The sequence below is a fragment of the Poeciliopsis prolifica genome, unplaced genomic scaffold (genome assembly GCF_027474105.1).
Source record: "Poeciliopsis prolifica strain line A6 unplaced genomic scaffold, Auburn_PproV2 SCAFFOLD008, whole genome shotgun sequence".
Taxonomy (NCBI): Eukaryota; Metazoa; Chordata; class Actinopteri; order Cyprinodontiformes; family Poeciliidae; genus Poeciliopsis; species Poeciliopsis prolifica.
In genome coordinates, this window is record NW_026562383.1 from 14,308,402 (window position 1) to 14,333,283 (window position 24,882).

Consider the following 24,882-nt stretch of genomic DNA (forward strand, 5'->3'; position numbering starts at 1 on the left):
TACAATACATCCCCAAAGCTCTTGTACGTCAGGTAACTAATGAAATCCTGATAAATTTATACATTTATTTGACAAAACGTGTATTGTTTGTTCTATTTTTTCTTTCTTTCTTTTTTTGTTCTTTACAAAATACTCGTATATAGTTGATTATTTGATTTTTAAGACCATGCAATCCAATAAATAAGAGTTATTTTTCTATTAATGTGCAAAAAACAATGTTGTTTGGGAATAAATAAAAGTTATTTATATATATATGTATATATATATATATATATATATATATATATATATATATATATATATATATATATATATATATATATATATATATATATATATATATATATATATATATATATATATATATATATATATATATATATATATATATATATAAAAGACCAGCTGACCACCTGGATCTTATATATATATATATATATATATATATATATATTTTTTTTTCCAAACAAGGTTGATGTGTTCTGTAATTATCTCTATGTCTGAATATATACGCTTTATATCAGCTATTATACTGCTGTTATTGTCTTGTTTCAGTTTAAGTTGACTTTGTGCTTTACTGAAAAAAATAAAACAGTTTAGAATCACAAACAAACTTCTTTAAATGTAAAGAACAATTTCTCTTGCTTTTTAGTTGTAAGTAACTGTAGTAAAAAGTGACTTTTGACCTATACTAGATTTGCACTCCTGAACATGAAGTTTGAGAACCCCTGGAGTAGATCTTGCTTCAGACATTTATCTTTCCAGTGTTGTTGTGTTCACACTGCCCCCTTCTGTCCTGACTAGTAGGAGAGGTCTGATAAAACAACAACAAACCCCCAATGATCTGTCAGCACAGACAGACAGGATGAAAAACAGTACTTTTAAGAATTTAAGGTGGAGTCACAATTATACCCCAAATGAAACTTCCATGATTAATGTTAAACATCAATTATTTAATTGCTCATTTTATAGTGTTATTATTACATCCAACATGTTTTCGCATTTGCATCTTTTTAAAAGTCACAGTTTACACTTAACTTTTCAAGTCTATATGAAGCAGTTATATGATGTGTTGCACTAATATGACTGTTTAAACACTATGAAACAAAAATCAATTTTCTACAAGAACTAAATGTGATTCAGTTAAGATTCCAAATTGAAAACAGCGTTTCCCCAGGGTTCTTTAGAAAGCTAGTGGATAGTGCGCACACAACATCCTTTTGTGCACACTATTTACCCCTGGATTGCTCCAGGCTAATGTCTCAATAATTTTCACTCCTTTCTCAGGTCCTTCCCACAAAGGACTTAACTAATGATCCATGGACAAAATGAAGCATTTAAATTTATTCATTAATCATTCATCTCCAGCTCATTGAAAATGCTAAACTTCCACAAAATTAAGATTGAATATTGAAAAGTGATTGAGGGAGACAGCTTTCAGTGGGTGAAGACATCGAAGGAGAGCGGAGTACCGTAACAAAAACAGGGTGCTTTCCTCAAGACGGTGGTCACATGGACCTGGTCAAAGTGGCCAAAGTGCACTAAGTGCTACTTAAGGTCACGAGGTTTCACTAGTTGTAATTAGATCTTGAAATCTGGAGAAGCGTAGAATTTCTGTCAACACTGCCTGTAATTATTCTCTTTTCCAATTAATGGTGACATAGATTAATTATCTGATGAGGCAAAGCCAATTGCAATCATTCACCCAGCTAAAATTAGATCAGTCCTGACAGCAGCATGAAAGTCACCTGTTTCATTGTTATGGATTTGCTGCAAGTGAAGAGGGGGGGAGATAGTGAAGCATGGTAGGATAAGTAAGTTGTCTCGTACAGGTGAATGTCCAATTACACTGCTACTTGAACTGGAGGTATCTACTCATTCACTTCAGTGGCATCTGGACTGGTTTGGTTGCTCTTCTCAGTGTCTTTGGTGGTGGTAGAGCTCTCTCTGACGGACAGTAGAAATTCTGAGATAAGCTGAATTTCTTTCGACAAAGTTTCCTGTTTGACAAGAAAAAAAAAAAGAATAAATAACAAACCAATTTGTATAACAGCATTAAGAAGCTAAGTTCATAGTTTGTGCATTCCCCAGACACAGTTGATGTGTTTGGCAGTGTGTGACATGAACCATCAGACTTTGACCTTTCAACTCCTCTTGTTCACATCAGCTGACCACCTGGATCTTATTATTTAGTCAGTTTCTCTTAGTTTACCCAAAATAAAGAATATTTCTCAAAACAGTTAGAGAATCTCTCACAATGAAGCATATTTTATCATTAGTTTTGCTTTTATTTCATCTTACTAATAAATAAGACCACAAACATCCTGCATCTTTTCCTCTAATTGAGGCTTAAGCACAGCGTTTTGTTAAACTTCCAAGACATACAAACTCATCCCATTCTTGTCACAGAGCTGAGACAAATAATTTATTTTCCAATATGAAGGAAAAAGAATGACACAAATGTGCTGGAAATTATATGAATGACTTTAAATCAAGCAAAATTAAATTCCCTGTTTTTTGCTGTGTCAGAGTTTTTTTTTTTTCTTAGATTTTTTGTTGAGCTGGTGATAATAACAAAACCCAGCATTGTTAATTTTTAATAAAAAAATAGAAAAATTGAACCTGTTTTTGGCCTGTGGATGTCAAAGCAAAAAGTTTAGACATCATTACTTTCATGTAACTCGCCCACTGCCTAGAACTCCATTCCTAATTGACCATCTCTCCATGTGGGTTTGTTTCATTCTGGCAAGTTTGCTTCTGTGTATGTCTCTTAAAAGGATATGTTTCTTCCTACAAAGAAACTGGATTCAACTGAGTCGCTGAGAACCAATAGGATTTTGGAGTTTTTGCTGTGTTAAATGTTTGTTTTGCATCCAAACACCTCGACAAGTTCAGCTGATTCTTTGCATACAGTTTTGTCTACAGCTGTGTTCAATGATTTTTAACGGTATGTCAAGTCTGGAGCAAAGAACCAACACACATCCAAACCTGGAGTAAAGGAGAGCAATAGTCCTGTCATGTTTGAAAACTGACAGAAGCAGTGCTGTACACTGTTACCAGATGTGTCTGGAAGCCAAAAAGACCATTGTAGGGAAGCCACATATCTGGGGATACAGCCAGCTCCATTAGCCACAAATAGTACAGAATGTGTCAGACTCAAAAGGCACATTCCTCTTTTTTGACATAGATATGTATGGTTATTTGAAATTCTGGCAGAGTTTTTAGCATTGCAATGTTTATTGTTCACTCGACACTTCCCCTCAGAATTACAATTAGGTAACAAAATCCCTCATTTGACTGTCAAAATCATATTCCTTTTGACATCTGAGGGTCAATTAGACTTTTGATAGGTTTAATCACATTAATTCTTATAGAAACTACTAAAAAAAAAAAACATAACTATTTCCCAAATAAATTACATGCAACTTAGTAGTAGACTGTCTTGTAGCAGACTGATTAATATCAGATATAATATTTGAAAAACTGTTTGATTTTAATCATGGAAATAAAATCTATGTTTTTTTTCTTTATGACAGTAGTTAAGAATTCAAAGAGAAGGTGTAATGCTTCAGATTAAATTAATTTTACTGACGAGTCATGAGACCTGATGTTTATGAGGCTGGTTGAGTAATGGACTTTAAAGTCACTGAAAGTGGCTACAAGTATGAGAGTAAAGTTACCGGCTTGCTCTTATTTTTGTGGGGAGGCAGAATAACGGTCCTGGTGAACCGTGTCCAGGTTCAGTGCTCCTCTGCTTTAAAAACCTCGGCATCCAGATTTTCTATTAAACTGCCTGGCAGTGTCAACTAGCTTGGGAATGTGAACCAGCCTGGCCATGCAGAAATTCTCTGACTAACAATTATATCAGAAACAGGATCTTGGATTACTGTCCCCTGGGACTGGGGCAGTGGGCGTCTGCTCCAATCATTACTGGCCATTCAACAAAGCTCTGCACTGCTCTCTGCTGTTAGCCATTGTCAATTATGCCATCCCTAGTGTAAACTCGCAGAACACAAAGCTGAACTGCCAGTTCTGGCAGGAGTGTAACAGGATGACAGCCCACCGCCCCTCCGATCCCACCCCCACCCACCCCAGGGTTCCTCAGCCTTCCTTCCCTCAAGCTAGTTATGAGGAAACTGCCATTTGGCGTCTGAAAGAGCAAACCTGACCTTTCTTATGTTCTGCTTGTGGGGTTAAGTGGACATGATGGATTAGTGTAGGCCTCATCAGGAGTCAGCCTGGTTTAACTCCAGTAACAACCAGTATCATTTCCATTGATTTCTGCATTTCCTTAGTTCTAAACAGCCAAATAATATTTAGAATCGTGTTAATTTCTTTCAATTCATAATGCAACATCTCAAGACCTCATCATCAAGGTCTTAAAATTTACGCAGTAGTGCAGAGTGTAAATTTATGCCTGTTCATAAACTCTCAAGGTGCATTTCTTTGGTTCCTAAGGGTTATTTCTCCTTGTGTACGTTATGGAGGATAGTCCTTCTGCTGCACTCTTCTTTAGGAGCCAGTTTAAAGTGAGTGCTGCCTGCTCTGATGGAACCTGTGCTGAGCTGTGACGGGTGACGGTGTGGTGCGCTTGAATACACCAGCTCTTTTGTCCTTCACACTCTGCAGCTTCCTGATAGCTCCTCCCCCTGTGCCCCACTACTCCCTGCCTTGAACAGTGATCTGCTGGGGCCTTTTGAGGCTGGGCTGCTGAGAAATAGCTGCTCCCTGTAATGTCTAGACCAGACCCGTCAAAAAACATGTCAGTAGCCAGAGGAGAGGAAACAGAGGAGGAGACTTCTTAATAGTTTTTTCACTGAACACATTAAATTAGGTGGGCCACATTAAAATAACTTACTGCATTTGGCAAACATGGACACTTTTAGATTTGGAGGGTGCCATTGTTCAGATAAAGATGAAGTAAAAAGAGGATATAGATCATAACAGGGTGGCACACCACCTGGCTCAGTGGAAATGCTGGACAGGACATTTTTATAAAGATTCATCACTGTCCCGCTGTCCGCTTCGACCTCATCGCACATCACAGAACAGATTAGACACCGATTATCCTCTAATTGAAGATCCCTACTTTTCAACCTTGTAGAATATGCTCCTACTCTTGTGCAAGACAGACAGAAGGTTATCATAGTCACAAAGAAGAGAAAGTTGTAATACACAGATATCCCCCATGTGTTGTGATGAAGTCTGTATTAACCAACATGAAAACAAACTCCCTGACCAAACAGAAAATAGGCTCCAACGGTCCATGTGCTGTTAGCAATCAGATAGTTCAGCGACAGACTCAGAACCAATCAAAAGTATTCATACCCCTTTAACTTTTATACGTTACAAAAACAAACTTCATTAGGACTTCATGTGATGGACAAACACAAATCTGTGCATAATTCTGAACTGAAGAAAAAGAGATACATAGTTTCCATAAAATTTTACACATAAATATCTGAAATGTTTTGCATGTATCTGTATTTAGCCTCCCTGATAACTGTGCTTAAAGTTGAAGGGGGTTTGTCTACACCAGTTTTAGAAATTTTGATAGTTTTTGTACGTTGCAGAATATTTAACTTTCGGCGAGTTAGGATGGAGTGTGCATTCTATTTAATTTAACATACATTTTCAAGTCCCACTAAAAGCTTCTATTCTTCTTTTCTTTATTGCTTTTTTTATTTGCATGGGCATCAGACATGACACATATTCAGGCTTTGATCAAAAACTTAGATCTACACCACACAAGCTGCATGTTTAGAGTTTTTGTTCTGATGTAAGATAGAACAAAAACTGTCTAGTCCTACATAAGTTACTAGTTGGGGTTTTGTGGTGACACAGGGGTAAAGCACAACCGCTGTATGTCCTCATATGTATGTCTTTAGTCCTCAATGTGGCCATCAGTGGTTTGAGTCCCGGTCTGATGACCTTTGCCGCATTACCCACTTTCTTGGCTGACCACTCTCAGATAAAGGCCACTAGAGCCAGTAAATCTTAAAGGAAAAAGTTTCTAACTAGTTTCTACTTACTAGTTTCTGGCCAGTACAGAATTCTGATGCTTTCAGGATTCTGTTGATGTACTACGTCAGCAGAACATCTCTAGTACTGTTAGAGAGAACATCCTCTCTGCTGATGTAAAGAATTCTGGCAGCGTGATGCAGAATCTTTTAAACTAACCAAAAAGTTAGTTTTGTTCCATCTAACCATGAAAGTTTCCTCCAAATGTTTGCAGTCATCCTACATGAATTTTTGGAAAAATGCAAATTGACTTACTCTTTACTCTTTATCAGATTTGTTGATGGCTACATCCTGTTAACTTTAAGTGGTCTTTTTGTTGTAGTTCATTTAAAGAAAAAAGTGTAGTTTTTTTTTTAAGTTTTTGTATCATATATATATATATATAATTTGCAGCTTTGTAATGAAGTGGAATTATAAATATATGAATTCTTTATGCAACTTCTGATAACATGTTTGCATCGGATTTTATTTTTAAGGGTATTAGAGTATGCTTCTTTTTATTTAGATCAGTTTTCCATTATAGTCCACATTAATGTTTGCGTCTGTCCAATAAGAGCCTACTAAAGAACATAATTCAGAATGTAATGTGACAAAATTTTTAAACATATATCAAGTAGTGTGAATACTTTTGGAAAGCACTATGCATACTTATTCAGAGAGGCAGACAGACACAAAGTAATTGGATTAATCTCCCCAGTCACACAGACATAAGATCAGTCTGTGATTTGATGAGTGAATGTATAGACTGTAATATAAGAGTAGTGTCTTTAACTCCACTGCAGCACTGAGGCAAGTCACTTTGGTAGATATTTGCCTGGCTGCTCTTGCTTGGCAAAGACGACACAAGGCAACTGACTAGCTGGATCAGGCTCAAACAATGCAACGCATAACATGGAGTTACTGTAGTATGCAAAAGAATATGCTACCATCTGTTAGCATACCTACACTGGGATGAATGTTGATTGAAAGGGATTTTCTATGTAAAAGCATAGTGCAGTCAGTGCAGTTTTCCAGCCTGTTTTCTGCATTTATGTGCAAATACCTGGGCAGTTGTTATTTTCTGGGAAGTTTTTCGGGCAACAGTCTGGCACACTTCCAGGTCAGCCAAGAAGCGGAGGCTGCGTTGTTCTAAGTATTTTACCAAAACCTTGTGCATCCTCTTCTGCAACAAAGAGAGCTGGGGGGAGAGAAGGCAGAAAAAAGGAATTGGTAAGGCAGGAGAGGAAATTAATGGCAGTGTTCAAGAAGAATGATGGAAGGGAATAGAGAAAGCAGTCAATAGCCCATTCTGCAGTACACGGGCCTGACAGGAATTTCACAGTCTCTTGGTTTCTCTGCCCACTCGTGTGCACTCATCAGAATCCAGTCACATCTGGCTGCCAGGATGGGGGGTTAATTTTCTCTAAATGCTTCAGCAGTTTTGTTCTAGCCGAGGCAAACTCTGTGACTGCAAAGCTGATGAGTAAAATATTTCTACTTCACCCAGTTTAACTTTATACCAATCCCCTCAAGACATATTTTACACATACACACAAAGTCATGAACCCCCCACAGAAACCAGAAATTATTCCCAGTCTCTTGGAAAGACATGCTGCTTGCTTTATTATTTGAACACAGTTTCAAGCAAAGAGGTTTAAATTCTGATAGATGCCGTTGCTTTCCTTCCCTCCTCCATCTCTACACTCTCCCTACAAAGCTTATCATTGCTTGGCAATGTGTTCCCCAGTGCATTGAAAACTAAAGCGAATTAGCTCAGTCATCAGCTCCTGAAGGAAAGACAATAACAAGAATGGTCTTTATGGTGTAGCCTGTTAAAACCTAAGAGCTGAAAGCCTTCACATAAACAGAACAGTGCTAACATCTACACTCAATTCTAAATTGTTTTAAAAAATGCTCATACAAAGATATTCAAGTCCTTTATATTTAAAGAAAAATTACTGACTAATATCAGAAAAATGCCTTTGTCATCTGGACATTTATCAGAAATGAAGTATTTATTGTTATCAGTTTCTGATCTGTGATTGAAATTACATTTTAAGACAATGTGTCTGTAATATTCATCAAACTGGTATTTAAACTAAATCATGTGCAGTGTTCTTTAAAACTGTTATGGTCCCAAATCTCTGCATCTGAAAAGCTTCAGGATACTTGTTGAGCTGCATTTAGTTCTGCTGATCATGGTGTCGAGTAAAACAAATTGAGCATATGTTATCGTTTCATTGTTCACTCCGTTTTGCATATTCAAAGATGAAGTCAATTTGCAGTCGACAACAAAGTAAGAGACTACAAGTAGACACCATTGGAAATACCGACAAAAAGTATGGTAATTTACAGTAATTGCAGTAAGTAGCAACTGGAATAGAGAATCTATTTTTATGCTAGAATTTTATGCCAATTGCTTTTTATTAATGTGTAAATGACAGCTTTCATGTTCTGCATGGTAGCAAGGAGTTAATTGTAACAATTTTACATGTCAAAGTTGACGTCTACTCACAGGCCAGTATGACATCTCACCATATCATGATCTTGAGTAAAAAATGCAAGTCTCACAGTATTAACACAAAAATTACAAACACAATGTGAAACATGACTCAAATGCTTTTGTTAAAGACAGAAAAGCAACAATTATTTATGCAGATAGAAAGATGATGTAGTAAAATGTCATAATAAAATTAAGTATAATCTTTACTTTTTAATGTATTTTTTTAAATTCAGTCTTAGAATTTAGTAAAATGGAAACAGTTTTCAAATGCTTATTGAACAGAATATCATACCTTTTTGTTTGTCCTCTGTTAATAGACCAATGTTGAGAATATAATTAACTGATATTGGCTGGTTAATTAGTCGGGGTAGTTGTGCATGTAGACCCTGTGTGGCATATAAGCTATGTCAACATAATATTTCAAGGAAATTCATCTTTTTTGGTGTGTTCTCTGTTATTTATGTTATATTTTTGTTATTACAGCACAAACATTGATTTTTGACTGAAAAAACATAGGATATCACATTAACCATTTTCTTAAAAATAGGAAACACAAGGGAACATACCCTTCAAAAATGATGTGCTATAATCTTCTCAAGTCAGGAAACAGCGACAAGAAAATAGCTGCTCACCAAAACTTAACCAACATTTAGAGCAATAAAATTGTGACCAACAAGGCGGGACAAGTACCCAAGTTTATCGTGTGAACACACACAATTTAGGGGAAGGAAAGAAGATTAACAATAAATCTCCAAACTCACTGTAAGAGAACTGCAGAATTATTTTAGAGGAATTTTGTGTCAATGCAACAAAAGCTAAATTTATTTCAATGCTTATTGCACATCTTACCCAGACAGAGTTGGCAATAAATGTGGAGGGCACTGTATGTGACATCTCTGAGTGGAACTGCATGTCAAAGAAATTCTGGGGCAGTCTGGCTTAGATGGAGACACCATGTGTGCTTCAGTATCAGAAAGAAAGTGGAGCCAGATACTTAAAGCCATATATCTTTATTTCTTCCCAAGACAGATTCACAACAGTGTGATGGGAAAATGAAGTAATGTGAAGGTAAGACCAGGAGAACCTGGTAAAGCTCATCTGAAAGATGAGCTAATTAAATAAAAAAAGAGTTAATGATTATTCAAACAAGTATAAATAACTTATGTGTGCAGATGTTTCAGCTCTCAAATGACCCCGATGTTGTGCATTGCATTTACCTTGTGAGTTTGTTATAAACAAATCAATAAAACATGAACTAATTTACTAAGATTTGTATTAACTGCTTTGCATGATGAAAACATTATGAGGATAATTGGATAAATAAAACAGGAAAGAAGCGGGTTTTAAATGTTCATATTTAAATCAGATTAAAAATAATGCCCCATCTACATGTCTGATATGCCGTTGATCATAAGCTTGTTATAAAACTAAAATTAGGCATAAAGCAGAAGCCGAGAGGCTGCAGTAGAAGAAGTATGAGGCTGAAACAAACAAAAACGGTGAAGGCTGAATCCAGAGTAAAAGAAAATCAGGCTTTGATCATGAGCGTGGAAAATCCTGTCCACAGGATTTTATTTTTGCATGCATTTTTCACTTGATAACATTCATGCAGTTAGATGAGGAATTGCTCAAGTAAAGGTATTAGTCATTTTTGGAACAAATAATATGTGTTTTTCATTGCAAGAGCAGTGTGTCTTCTTCCTGGTGTTATGGTTGTCATATGTAATTCCATTCCAGTTAAAAAGTGTCGAAAACTATAAAGATTAAAAAGTAAAAGGCTGCAGAGGTGTCTCTCTTAACTAGTCAAGTGTAGACTTGAGCTATTTTACTGCTGAAAGCACATCCATTGTCTGATCGTAACCTGTGGTTGCTGTTGATCTCTTACCAACTGATGCAGTGAGAAAATTTGTAACCCAACAATAATGAAATGTTTTACCTGTGAGAATATTGCAGAGCTATAATTATAAAAAATGTTGAAGTTTTTGCATGTACCATCAACCGCTTGCTTTACTCCCTTTAGTACCAAAAATACAGTGATCATTACAAAATGCCACATCCATCATCCTCCTCCACTTAAATTATCTAATCATTATTAAATTGCAGCAGTAACCTTCAGAATAAATGCAAAACTAAGTCACCTTAAAATTTCGGTCCATGCACAGAAAGCACAACAAGAGAAAAGGAGACAATAGTATAAATAATAAAACATAACTGGAAAGAGACAATATGTTTAAAAGTTTCACTGTACCTCTGTGTAATAGCTACACCTTTTATATGCACGGTTTTTCACTCTCAGGTCAAATACTGACTCCTGCCTGGCTTCCAAGAGTATCTTCTTCAGATCTTTATACTCGATTGCTAGTCGTTCGTTTTCATCACGTTCAACCTGCAGGAGTTCCTACACAGGTGAAGAAAATAGCATTATGTGAACTAGATATGTCTTACACTGACTACCACCGTCACCTACTGTAACCATGCATATTTTATGTAATATTTAGCAGCATATGGCAGCATCATGGCAGGCACCAAAGTCATGCAGGGACAGGAAAGCTGGTCAGAGTTGATGGGAAGATAGATGAAGCCCTGAACGGAAACTTGCTGGAAAACCTGTAAGTGGCTGAAAAAGACTTGACATCGGAGTTCATCTTCTAAATGGATAATGACTCCAAATATAAAATGACTGGTTTAGATCAAGGCATTATATAGGGTTAATAATATGTTAGAATGGCCAAGAAAAGTTCCTTCACTATATCCAACAGGATTCAAGGATATTTACGTGGACAGTCAAAAACAAAAAGACAGCAGTGTCTTATGTGGAAGTGTATATCCTGGTGTCATTATTAGCATGAAAAGCAGTGTATTGGGAGTTATTTCCTGCAGATCACCTCTATAATATACTTGAACAATAGTGATGTCCAGCTTTTGTCTCCAAGTACACCACATTTTGTCCATCTTACCACTTTCAGCTCCATCAGCTACAATACCTGATAAACTGTTTAATAGGCAGTTTTTCCTCCACAACAGGTAAAGTGTTATCTTCCACACATTGCTGCATGTTATCCTAATAACATGTATGTGTACGGTGTGGGGATCAAGCATAAGAGGTCATAGTGGTAGAGCATGCAGCTAATATCAGAGCAGTAATCAAGTTTTACTTCATCAAAATGATCAACGCTTCCAAAATTGCAAATATTGGATATAACAGATAAAACACACATTTAACATACTGTAAAAAAGGGAAGTAATATCACTATGTAGTGGTACGGACATCTATAATCTCTTAAGATGCATGCATTCTATATTTAGTCCCCTAAATAAGCCAGAACAAATAATAGGAATCCAGCAATGGACACCTTTTCCGTGAATTCACAGCAATGACGCCTCTCAGTGTACGACATCTTTTCATCAGAACAATGTTTCCTGAGTGCTGGATAAGGGGACGTGAGAATATCTCAACTGTACCTGCAGACATAATGAAGTGTGTCTCTGCAGTAAAACAGAACAGCACTAAAGTGATGAGTTTAACCCAGCAGAAAGAGGGGCTGTAAACATGACAAATGCCTGCTATTGATTTCAGGTTTAATTACTCCATGCAGCACTGACAAAGCCCATCTGATGCTGTTGTGAAGTGTAAATGGAACAAATTACACTTCATTGCCCATAAGAAACTGATAGCGTCGGCAGTTTGCATTGTTTACTCTGTCCTCGCCCAAACGTCAAGGCCTGATCAAATCAAAACATAGGTGTGTGCATAGAAATTGAGATTCGTTCACCTACTTATGGATTTAATAGAGAGGAAGTGTGGCTCCTCTTAAAATAAACACATTTAACCTGGATGCGTGTTTTTTTTGTACACTTTCGATATTACCAAAGATGACCCCACATAAACTTCCTGTAACAGTGTGAGAAGAACAGACAAGCTGTGGTCAGCATATTTATTAGGATTTTCACATTCGAAGGTGTCTAATCATTCTGCTTCATGCACCATGATTTCCGGATGCACACTCTGCTTATTATGTTATGCTAATACAGACATTATGTGTGCTTTATATTGGTCTCAGTGATTAAAGTGACCCATTTCCTTAGAACCTGAAACTCTGCCTGATCTTTTTATTTAGAGTGTTGTTGTTGTATCATCTTATTTCTTCAAGTGAAAAAGACTAAACTCCTTTTTGCATGGCTAACTTTTATCCGGCTAATGGGAGTTGTCTATGAGGAAGACTTTTAATTCTTAAATTGTCTCACGCCAACAACTTCTTTAAAGTTGCTGCACTTGGATGCATGGCGGCTTAAGCTCCATTGCCTTTTCTTGTTTTGAACTAATGCATTCTTGATCACCGTTTAATGAAACTATATACCACATGGCGATTTCACATTAGATAAGCCATGTGAAACCCCCATCAGCAAAGAGGCTCTGGCTGGGGCTGATAATCCTGCAGATGAAAACCTTACAATAAATAGGGGCTTCTCTTACAAAAAGACTGTTCAAATGAATGTTATTTCTTGCAGAGCAGATTCATGTTTTGGAAGTGTGTTTCATGTTACAAATAAACACAAGTCAAGATGTGATCCTTTTACAAATCATATAGTGTCTTGTATTAAAATTGCTATTAAGAATGTTGGCCTACAGGTAACAAAAGCAGACACAGCATCCCACCTCGACATGCATCATCAAACTCGTCCAGACAAAAAGACTACAGCAGCAGCGACTTGTCATTTGTGGCAAAAGCACTTAAACGAGATTGACCATGGCTTGTAATTTTAATTGCAGGCTGCTTCGTTTTTCTGTATCTTAAGGGACGTATTGTAACAAGCAATGTGCTGACACTAATCCAGAAACAAATAAACAAAGTGGTGTTTTATTATTTTTTCAGGGTATCTTTTTTTTCACAGCTCATCTCTGACTTCACAGCACTTGACACACAAATTCATGTATTTACAGACAGTTATTGTGACATCGTTTTGTTTTCTCATACCTTTGTCTCTTCTATTAGTGTTCTTCTTTCTTTGAGAAGAGCCAGGCTTGTCCTCCTGAGTCGCTGCGTTCGGAACTGCCAGGTATCACTGTCTGACTCCAAGGTGCTCATGGTGTGACCAGCTGATTTGTGTTTGAAGTTCACCACATTTAAATCTTTTCTGCAAGGAGACGACTGAATTAGCGGAACTTCTGCAGTTAGTTATGTTTGGAGATCAAACTAGCTGTGAACAGCCTTTATATCTCTTTGAGGCAGGCAGTAATGTACCAGTAGAAAAAAAAAAGTGAGTCTTTTAAATATAATAGTGCTTTCATTACAGTCAGCTTGTATTTTCTTGAAACTTACTCAAGCTCTGCTATGATTTTTGGAATGGCTTCGGTATCTTTTTCCATTTCATGAGAAGACTTTTGGTATTGTTTAGTTTTATTCATAAGAACAGTACACCTAGCATCATTGTCTTTAATTTTTTGTAAGATGGCACGATGTAAATCCTGTAAGTAAAGAAAATAAAGTGATTTAAAGATGAGTATGAATCATATTTTGTTGAAAATATTTTGTCTAATAAACTATATTGCTGAATAGTTGCAACAATTTCGTTTTAAAAAAACAAACAAAAAAACTTGTTCTTACCCTAGCAGCTTTAAGCTGGTCCTTTTTCAACTTGAGGTCCTTCTTTAGGTTGACTAATGCCGCTTCATGTTCACTTCGAATCTTTTCAAGTTTTTCGATCAATTCCTCCATTCTCTGTACAATAAAAACAATGAAATGTATTAAAGTTACAGCCACACTTACATCACGACTTGTAAGAATTTTTTATGAAAGCATTAGACTAAATGGTTGTTAACATAAGACAAATCCAATATGGCCACCCCATGGCTGCAGTTCCAAAACAATAAGGTTTTGTTTTAGTTCCCTTACAAGCTTAATCACTGTAGGTGGCAGCAGAATAGTCTCAAGTCTATCTTTCCAGGTGGTTTTACAATTCTTTTTGTCTGGATCTTCCAAATCAGATCTGACCAATTATTTAGATTTGCTATGCATTTTTTATGCAATATGTACACATCTGTTCATCTTTAGATTTGCTATGAAGATGAACAGATGTGTGCATTATTTTAATCCCATGTTCCCTTGTCTTTCCTGTTTTGAATCTAACCTATATAAATTATCTGTACAACATAATTTTCCATCAATTCCTCCTTCGCCATTTCCCATATCTTTTACAAGATAAAAAAGAAAGATTTAAATTAAAAAATATTTCAGTTACATTTCTTTCACAATATTTTTTAGGGCTGCTATTGTCAGCATAATTCTATAAAGGTTGGATTTTCCCAATTCTGTCATTTTAAAACATTATGGTATAAAAATATATTTATTCAAAGGCTTTCCACGCATCTTTCCTAGATCCCATCAAATGTGGATGGTCCTTTAAGAGAACACGTTTTTTTCATCACATTTTTTTAACAAATAAAAAGCGAGGCTAGGTTATTTTTTTCTGAATACACTGTATTCAATATTTAAATATACTTTTTTCATCAACAGAGTGTGAATGCCATGTATTCTTGTCTTTCCCATGTTTTAGATGAGCAAGATACAGAGGCCTCTGTGCTGTTTAACTGTTGTACTCCAGGAAAGCTACATAACATGTGAATGTCTGAATTATGACGAAGTAAAAAGATGAAGTTTAAAAAGTTTTTGAAATAGATTCAGTTATATTTACTTTTATATGGGTGCCAATAACTCAAAGGATTTTTTTTTTCAGAATTTCTAAAGAATTTTTATCTGCAATAAAATAAATGTATTATTGTTTACACTTTTTTACGCATCTCTAAGAGAGGTGTAATTAAATGTGTGGACGTTTTGTTTGATAACACACAACACTTTTTTTTAAATTAATTGCTGTGTTTAGATATAAAATTTATTCGTCAAGTGTACCTTCACTTTAGCCTCCAGAGCTTGTGTTGCAGAGTATGATTCATCAAATTCTTTCTGCAGTCCTTCATTGGTGAGTTGTGAACATTCTTCGTGTTTCTTTAGTTCAAATTTGATTTCTGCAATCTGCCTCTGATTGAAGAGGAAGTTATAAAATAGCCTTTTAGGCTTATACTTTAGTATACATACAACAGGTATATGTTACAGTTACAAAATGGTAGGTGTTTATAAGCAAAAGTAAATAAGTATATTCAATTGTGTTGAAACATTCAAAGAAATCTCAAAAATTTACCTTTAGCCTCTCTATAGTACTCATGCGGTGAGTCAGTTCTTTTCTCATACTCTCAATAAGCACCTGCAAAGCGCAGTAGGAACACTGAATATCACTGGAAGAAACAATCATGGCGTAACCTGGGAATTATAGATAGAAACTAGACATATGTTCTCTCTGACCATGGCGTCCTGGTCCTCCTTGATGACGATGCTCTCCTGCTTGTCCAGTTTAGCCCTTATGATTCTATGCTGCTCCATAACCTCCGTCAATTCCTCCTTGGCCGAATCCCAATGCTCGTCATTGTCAGTTATTTTCTGGGCCATCAGTTTCCTCTCCGCACGCATCTGGATCACATCTTTTTCGCTAACAAAGCACACAGTAAAGTATACATATGGTATGAACACATATAAGTGACTCACCATGTAGTGCATGGTAAAACTTAGTTGGGAACTATACATATTTTAGCACTAATTTGGCTTTGGTGCTGTACCTCTTAGAAATTTTCGTCTTGTAGTCATCAATCTGCTGTTCATACTCTTTATTTTCTTTCAATGTGGCTTCAAGAGCTTCATTTTGTGAATGAAGATGTTCCTTTGTAAAGGTAAGTTCTGCTTCCCATGTGGATTTCTGTGGTTTAGATTCAACATAGTATAGAAAAATGGGTCACAAATATATTGAGGACATTGTTGTTTTACAGTCACCTCATGTTCCGGCATATAAAGGATTAAGTACCCTTATTGTGGAAAACAAAAACAAAAAACACAGACTTTATCTGTGTTTCCATATGTGAAAAAAATATGCCCACAAGTTCCTCGTGGGATTACATATAGGGGGAAATAACTACAAAAGATGGGACACATCTGAAAAACTAGTTTTAAGTGAATTGTGAGATACATGTAGAAGGTTTTCCTACATGTGTTTCACATCCTGTCATGCAATACAATTTCCAATAAAATAAAACCTGTGGAAAATATTTAATGCATTGACATTTTACTGAACATAACATCCTTATAATTTACAATATAATTTCCACTTTTTAACTGCTTTTGTTAAACATATAGTCTTAAGAGTCACACATAATTTTCACCTGCAGTGTTACACAAGGGAAAATACATGTGGTTTACACAGTTAAAAAAACATCTTCCAATGGGCCAAACATGATTTTAATGTGATGTTTAATATGTACATATACTTCCTTGTGATTTTTCAAATGTAAATTAATGTTTTCTTTTTTCATAAGACACTAACAGTACTTACGTTAGTTTCTAACTCTTCTTGCATTGAAATTAGTTTGTTTCTGAGTTGTTCATTTTTTTTAGTTTCATTCTCAATTTCAAGATTGAGATGCGAAATCTGTGATAAACACACATACCATAATGGTGAGAAACAACTTTTTGAAATTTTTTTAAAATTTTATAGAAAGAAAAAGAAACTATTACTTACTTTGTCCTCTTCAGTTTTCTCAATATTAGAAATTTCAGGGAGTCGGTTAAGAAACTCTGTTTGCTTCTTTTCTTTAAGAGAAATAGCTTTTTTTGTTTTCTTGATCCCAGTAAGCAGATTTTTCTTAATTGTCTTGAACCTGCTTAATTCTTTCCTACAAGACAAAAACATTAAATTTGTAGTTATTCTAAGAACTGCTTGATAAATAATAATAATCACTCCTTGTAGACCACATTATTCTTAAACAGTTGATTTCCAATCAATTTCAAAGTTTGCTTGCCGTCACACATTTTCAGATCTTATTAAGATAGCTATATTAACTGGTATGAATCAACTAGAAATATTTTTGCCATTATCCCGTCCTTACTTTTGACATTAAATATGTTATACTACATAAACAAAACTCCAAATAATGAAAGGTGTCAATGCCTATGTTATGTTGTAAGAAGAACAACTATATTTAGTGAGAAAATCATTAGAAAGTCTATTCAGAAGGTGATATTTGTATCATACGGATATTAATATTATAGATACAGTCCCACCAATTATTTCTGTCAGTTTTAATAATTAAAGCTTTCACCTCATTAAAACTAACATTCAGTTTTTCAGAAAATCCTACTAGATAAGACAATTTTTTTTTAAATCAAACACTTTAATCCCAAAATGTGGACCTGCTAAGATGTGTGTTCATGCACACATCTTAGCCCAGCCTTATGCACTCAATACAGGACCAGGATCACTAATTGAGAGGTAAAGTAAGATTTAATCTAAAAGATGTCAGAGCGACTTAACATAAAGAACGGACAAGCTGTAGTCAATGTACTAGAAACATCTGTGTGTAGTTTGACTCCACCTACAATCTGCACCTAGTAAATTTCCCAAAACTTTTTCTAGACTTCGCTTCATAATCGTCTAAGGGTTAACATTATCCCTGTTGGTTGTGCATAGTTTTTTAATCACTATTTTTTCCTCCCACCTTCTATTTAATATGTTTTGCTAAAACACTCTGTGACGTCTTTGGGAATGCCAGTTTGTGGTTTGCCCTCCTTGTGTGCCAATCACTGTCTGCTGGACCACTGTCGAGTCAGTAGTCTTCCATATATTGGCCAAGACATAATATTTCTAGTTTTCTATATTACTTTTTATTAGTCTCATGCAATGTTATAATTTTCTGAATACAAAAAAGTGGGTTTTCAAATGAAAACCCAAAGGCAAATGAAAATCAAAAAGCTTGAAATATATTGGCATACTGGCCTGTAAAAGAGCATGTTTGGCAAAATGGAATTCAGTTGAATCTAACTCCTACTGTAGTGTAGGTTCAGCAGAAACTGGTTTTGGGTCGTCTCAAAAGCAGAATAATGCAAAATAATACAATTTTACATTATTCAAAAATATATTCAAATATATATAAATATATAAATACTCACAATCTGTCATCTAGCTGATGTAATATTTTCTCATGTCTGTGCTCATGTGCTATCCTTTCTTCGTTGGCATCAGCTTCCATCTTTCTCAGCTCCATCTCAATCTGGAGAAGTTCTTGTTTTGTCCTTGCTTGAATGTCGTCAGCCTAAACAAGAAATGTGGTGTGATGTTTTTCAAGTTTATTTCAAAACAGTTTTATGAAGTTAATGATATAAATTTTAAAAAAGACATTATTCTGGCACCATCCAGGTCCTAAGGCACAATCTTAAAAGATCTTCAGGTCAATGTTTAAAAAGGAGTAAAACTTTATCTGTTATAGATACTTAAATATCAAGATTTTACTCTTGCGGCGATGTTTTTATGAAGATCTAGTTGCAGTGCCTGCAAAGTATCTTTTCACATTTTGTTATCACAGTTAGGTGGTTTATCACCTAAAATTTCAATAAGGAAGCTATAAAGTGACAAATCGGAGCACGTTTTAAGGTGTCTGAATACTTTGGAGAAACAATGTATGCTTACCCAAAGGCTTGCGGTTTGCTAAGGTTTTGAAGGCTCAGAAGGCAAACCAAAAACTCCTGAGTTTTATCTCCAGTGCATCTTGGACAGCAGAATTAGACTAGAATGCATGAATGACTTGAAGGTTGTGGTGTAAGTAAGAAATGTTAAGAAAACCCATGTGATTTGACCTTGAGTTCATAAAAATGTATTATGAGTAGACAATACAGTATATACCAAACAGAACCCAAAAACAACAGGGACCATCTGCATAAAGTCGGCTCAACGCAAATAGATTCACTATTTACTTTTACATGCCACTAAACAGAGGCATTTCCTGCCACAATGTTAACCCTTCAATAAGCAGCTGTTAAATACTTACAAAAGCTTTTCATGAAATAACAATCCTACCCATCCACAGCCCTGCAAGAATAGACATGTATAGATAATAGTTGGGCAGAGGCTAAAATACACTCAACTGAGGCATACCTCAGCTTGGGCAATTCCAAGCAGATGTATAACGCCTTTCTGGCGGTCATAGTTTTCTTTCACAATGGGGATTTGGTTTCTGGCAAACACAATATCTTCTTGTAATTTCCGGTTGAGCAGTTCAGCCTGCAACAATTTCTCCTGGACCTCGTCAACTTTTTGATTTTCCAGTTTAAGCTGCCATTTCAACTCAGCGATGTCTCTACTGCAAGTCTCGTGCTCTAGTGGAAGCAAAAACCAATGATAAATAGCAAGCGTATTAGCTGAGTTTGAGAGCAACAGAACAGTACTTCTTCGCAGGAGATAAACAGATCTCAGATTATATGATAGCTCACAGTCACTGACCTTTCTGAATAATTGCGGGATGCTCACATAGCTTCCACAGTGAAATACCGTCAATTTTGGTCATTAAGATGTTTCGTATTCTCTTCTCTTTCAGCAGAGCTTCCTCTGCAAACTGACGATCTTCCTCCAAACGCTCAACCAGATGCATGACCTCAGAGAGGACATCTTCTATTTTCACATGTAGGGGTGATTTTTTATAATCTTCCAGAGGGGAAAAAAGTTATGATGATGACATATTTCTCCAGTTTAAATTTGGCAGAACTTTTGTGAAATAATTAAATCAACTTAACACAAGTGCATAGTTCTTAGGTTTAGATATATTGGAGCATTACATAAAGAAAGTAAGTCAGAAATGTTATTCATGTCCTGTTTACCTTTTGCAGTAATTGCTACCCCTTCAACATACAAGTCTGTAGAACGAGTCTCTAAGACTTTCAAAGAGAGGCTCTGAAGTCTGTAAAAAATCATCAATACCATGTAATAATTTATGCAGTAGAGGAAAAAAGTTAATTAAAAACAAGTAAATATTTCACCTTATAATTTCTGTGTTTTGGGGATCAACCTCTGGTCGACTTATTCTAGGCTGTCAAAAATTAAAGCAGCAAAAAATATGTTTTCTACTGATTATATCATAAAAATGTTTTTTTTTTTATTTCAACATGATGCACACTTTATCATGGAGTATTTTTTACCTTCTGAAACCAGTTTTTTAATCGACACTTCATGTCTTGGATATGGCAGATAGCACTGCTGGCACATGGTGAGGGAGTGTTCAGTAAAGCACAAATCCGACGTCTACCAGTGCAGACAATCTGAAGGTCTGCTTGATCTAATGACAGACAAAATGCAAGGATATTTAATTCCATCAGTTCTGTTTCTTGTGTACCTTAAGTAGTTACTACAAAAAAAGAAGCACTTATCTTTACATAGCAGCAGAACTCACAGCTATTACAAGCAATAATCTTTTAATGGAAATAAAAATAGAAACAAGCAGGCCTTAGTTGGAGCAAACACGCACACAATTGTCATAATGATATTGTGCAAAGTAATTAATGAAATGTATTTGGCTGTGAAAGATATTTTGTTTTTCTATTTGCCAGCTGATACTAGTGGCACAGCCTTTAAACTGAAAAAGGAAAAAAAGAATCTGTCTCAAGACAAACCCAAGGGCACGTCTCGTATTTCTTCATGGTAAAAGGGCGCCATCTGGCGGAAAGATTGTGAAAGACACAAATACTGGAGTTCACAAACCTGAATTTAAAAGTAAACAATGCATTAAAAAGAAGCCTTAAAAAATGTCAGCAAAGAACATGTTGCTATTTCGAACCACTTGTCACAGATGAAAAAGATGTTTTTAATTTTAAAATTAAAATAAATATTTCAAATAGGTCAGAAAAGTTGTTTTTTATGATTTTAACTTCCTTGTTGGTTTAATGATATTGATCCTGTTGATGCCTGTTTTTTTCAAGAACGGCAAAATATAGTCTTATTTTGACTATTGAAAGTATTGTGATATTAACTTTCCATCAATTCCTCCTTCCTTTGAAAATCAACTCAGCAACACTGAATGAACCAAAAATTACTCTACTGCCATGGTTTGCAAAGTGTGATACAAGGATCTCTCGTGATACTTGGCTTTCTTTTAGATGAGAAATTTTGATTACGTTTTATCGCATAAATGCAAAAATGAATGATACATAATCCCTCTGAGAATGCATTACAGATTCTCTGGGAAGTTAATTACAAGTAAAGTCTAATTACATCTGGGAAATTACATTTATGACTGTTAGATGAAAGTGGATACAATGCTGTATTTAAAATATTATTTACATATTCTTTCCATAATAATACAAACTTTTTAGCAGCACTGTATTCTGTAGAAACTTAAAATTCTAGTGCCTTCCAAAACTATTTATAATACAAGTCTTTCTACATGTGACGATATGGCATCTTCAAACCATAATGTATTTTATTGGAAGTTTATGAATCAGACCTACGAAGAGTAATGCATAACTGTCAAGTGGAAAGAAAAATACAAGATGGTTTTCAAATTTAAAGTGTTGAACTTAGTGCCACTTGGAACAATTCTCTTAAATCACAGACTGAATGTATTTCCAGATTCGTCTTTGCTAAATACCTCAAGCTCAGGCTCAGGTAGAGTGTATCCATGACTTTAAGTATGTCAAATTTTATTTCAAGTTTTGTAATTGTTTAATAGGTCTTTCCTATGTGAGGGAGAAAAACAGGTTCATGTGCACATTTACAGCTCCAGGTTCATTGTCATGCCAATAGGATACTTCACAAGAAGTGTCTGGGCTCACAGCGTTAGGAAAACAGGTAAGATCAGCAATATTTCATACTTGACAGCTTTTTAGCATTGACAATCATTTAACTGACCAAGTGTTTAATTTGTGAGTAGCCTCTGACAAAACACAGTGCAACAAGAATTAAAGGGAAACCAAGAATAAAGCTCATTTCCTGCTGGATGGCTTTTGTGAAAAATACACACTGAAATAACCAAGTGGAGCAGGAATGTGGCAAGGTTTGCTCTAAATCATGCTGGCAGGGTTATAATGCACACAAAATGAAACTCCTTCTAAATCCAATAGCCAATAAACTGAAATGAGCTAGTGGAAACTACTTGTATTAGCAATATATTTAGTTATACGTTTGAAATATCTTTGTCCACAGCCAGCATTAGCAGCACTACACAGGAACCCTAACAATTTTAAGCAGTTTTAGACCTCCTTAAACTGCAAATGGACAAAAAAAAAAAATAGCTCATTTAAAAGAAACAGCTATCTAAATATTTTTTTATCTTCTATTTATGTTACATTTTGGAGTAATTATGAATAGCTATTATAGTCAAATCAGATTTTTTCTCAGTTTGGTTGTTTTCCCACACTAAATAGTTATAGTCAAATCTAATTATTTTCAGTGTCAGATTATGCCCACTGTTATGGTGGGCAGTGTAATGAAATACAAAGTCAACCACACTCATAAACTCCCACAACAAATATGTGCTAAAAGCCTTGAATGAATTCGTCTTTCATGCAGCAACAATCCCTCTACAGATATCAACTTTTATTTTAAATTTATTCAGTGAAGAAAAAAATTTATTACACTTGGCTAAAGTGTAATGATCTGAATTTATTGTTTTCAAAACTGTGTTCCACAAATCAATGTTTTATCCTCAGTGTAAAATAATTAAGCCTAGTTTTAATCGGTACACATGTCATTCTTTCTTGTTTTTTTGTTTGTTTATTTTTGGCGTATTTGTTGTTGTTTTGCTGTAGACTTCCATACATGCACATCTTGTGCATTTTTCTCTCTAAATGATCATCTGCATATTCTTTGACGACACAGTATATTTTTCTCAGATTGAAAGTCTGCCCTTACTGTACACTTTTATTCTTCTTTTTATGTTTCGTCTTTGTTTGAATATGCGTTCGCCCGCTTACCTAAACTTGCTGATGTGACCCCTGAGTGACCCCACTGTTGAACAACAAAGTATTTCTATTCTGTCCCACTAGGCGCCAACATCCCTGATTACCTTGTCGACTGGCCAGTCCTTCCGTGGACGGTAATGTGAGGGGTTTAAGGTCTTGCATGTCGCAACTCTTCCAGGAGGGATATTTGCTGAACAATAACGAACTATCGAGACGTCCTTAAAGGTCCTGAGGGAAAGCAAAGGCATTTCTATCGTCAAAACCAGCGTAATTGGAGATAAAATAAAAATAAACTTAAAATACATCGAAATTGATCTTCTTTCGCACTAAATCATAGGGGTTTAAACTCCCATGGTTAAACTTTATATCAGGGTTGGTAAACGGGAGGCAAACATACCTTCACTCATCTCGGGATGTCGCTCTGTCAGCTAACGTTAAGTTGACGTTTAATTAACCAAGTTAATGAGAAATTAATGAGCTGAGGGGGGTCGTTGTCATGGGAGAAAGTGACAGCGACAAAATGCGCGCTATCAACTTACTCTAACTTTTGGCTGCCACCTCAGTTTTGTTGTGCGACTGTCGCTCAGCTTAAAAGTTTTTCAAATGCTTCGTTGTTTCCACGCAACAGGGTTCGCGCCGAACGAACCAAGCTGCCGTCAGTCTTCTAACAACGGGGGGCACGCGCTCGTTGGGGATGAGTGACGTTCAAGAGCCGCTGAGAAACGTCACAGGTGTATTTTACAACGAGCTGAATAGGAGTATTTTGTTAATATTAATAACCGATAAGGTCAAATATGCGCAGAAAAAAGGAGACGATAAAATCAGTAAAACCTGATGCATGTGTGTGTTTAAAATAGAAATATAACATGCAAACCTGACTAAAGATCCTGATTGCATGTCAGTTTTTGTTGCACTTTACATGCATCTTTATGGCAGGAATTGTAGACTCTACAACCTGTGGCTTCAGAGCCCCCATGTGGCTTCTTGGGTGTTTCACAGTGAAGTTGTATACAAAAAAAAAAGTGACGCCACCTAAGGCGGATCAGGAGGGTGAAATGGCCACCCCTACATAAATTTGCTTGGCACAATATGCCTTCACTTCTTATTTCCCCCTCCCCCAACCACACTTCTAGCTGTATTGTGTTTAATAGTATTATTTTAGATATGAGAGAAACTGATATCTAAGGCTTTATTTTTTATTTTTATGGTTTCCTCTATTAGCAAGTCTATATTGTGTCCAAGCCCCTAATCCCCTCATTCATCAACCCCCAATGACAACGCCCCCCCTCCTCCATCTTCTTTCCATCTTTTTAAGTAAAGCATCATGCTGAGGTGATGATGCTGCCTAACAGGGACAGTTTCACATCGTCCCATTATTGTGTTGATGGGGCACACATAATTCCAACATTTTCAACAAAAAAAAAAAAGTATAAAAGGTAGGAATACAACATTTTTTTCCACTTCTAAATCTCAATCTTGCTTTGTAGGTCGAAAACAATGTCTCAGAACAACTAGAATAGAATAGAATATACTTTAATTATTCCCAATTGGAAA

General features: G+C 35.7%; 1 protein-coding gene across 1 annotated transcript; it reads right to left on the bottom strand.

Annotated features, from left to right (window-relative positions):
• Positions 1-1,329: 1,329 nt before the first annotated feature.
• LOC129361575 (coiled-coil domain-containing protein 178) lies at positions 1,330-23,982 on the bottom strand. The gene is made up of 20 exons (XM_055032492.1): positions 23,726-23,982; positions 23,433-23,556; positions 20,572-20,708; positions 20,413-20,462; positions 20,254-20,333; positions 19,880-20,080; positions 19,535-19,755; positions 18,553-18,695; positions 17,126-17,279; positions 16,940-17,035; positions 16,173-16,309; positions 15,862-16,045; positions 15,701-15,763; positions 15,412-15,540; positions 14,110-14,223; positions 13,825-13,970; positions 13,480-13,639; positions 10,752-10,901; positions 7,064-7,198; positions 1,330-2,000 (listed from the first exon to the last, which is right to left on the bottom strand). Exons 2-20 carry the CDS (start codon positions 23,488-23,490, stop codon positions 1,872-1,874), a joined length of 2,487 nt encoding a protein of 828 aa, XP_054888467.1. The 5' UTR covers positions 23,491-23,556; positions 23,726-23,982; the 3' UTR covers positions 1,330-1,871.
• Positions 23,983-24,882: the final 900 nt, after the last annotated feature.

Coding starts and splice junctions, on each gene's coding strand:
- LOC129361575 (XM_055032492.1), bottom strand. CDS start 23,490: ATGCAAGACCTTAAACCCCTCACATTACCGTCCACGGAAGGACTGGCC. Junction 19,756..19,879: donor TCCCGCAATTATTCAGAAAG/GTCAGTGACTGT, acceptor TGCTTCCACTAG/AGCACGAGACTTGCAGTAGA. Junction 15,764..15,861: donor AGGAGGACCAGGACGCCATG/GTCAGAGAGAAC, acceptor TGCGCTTTGCAG/GTGCTTATTGAGAGTATGAG.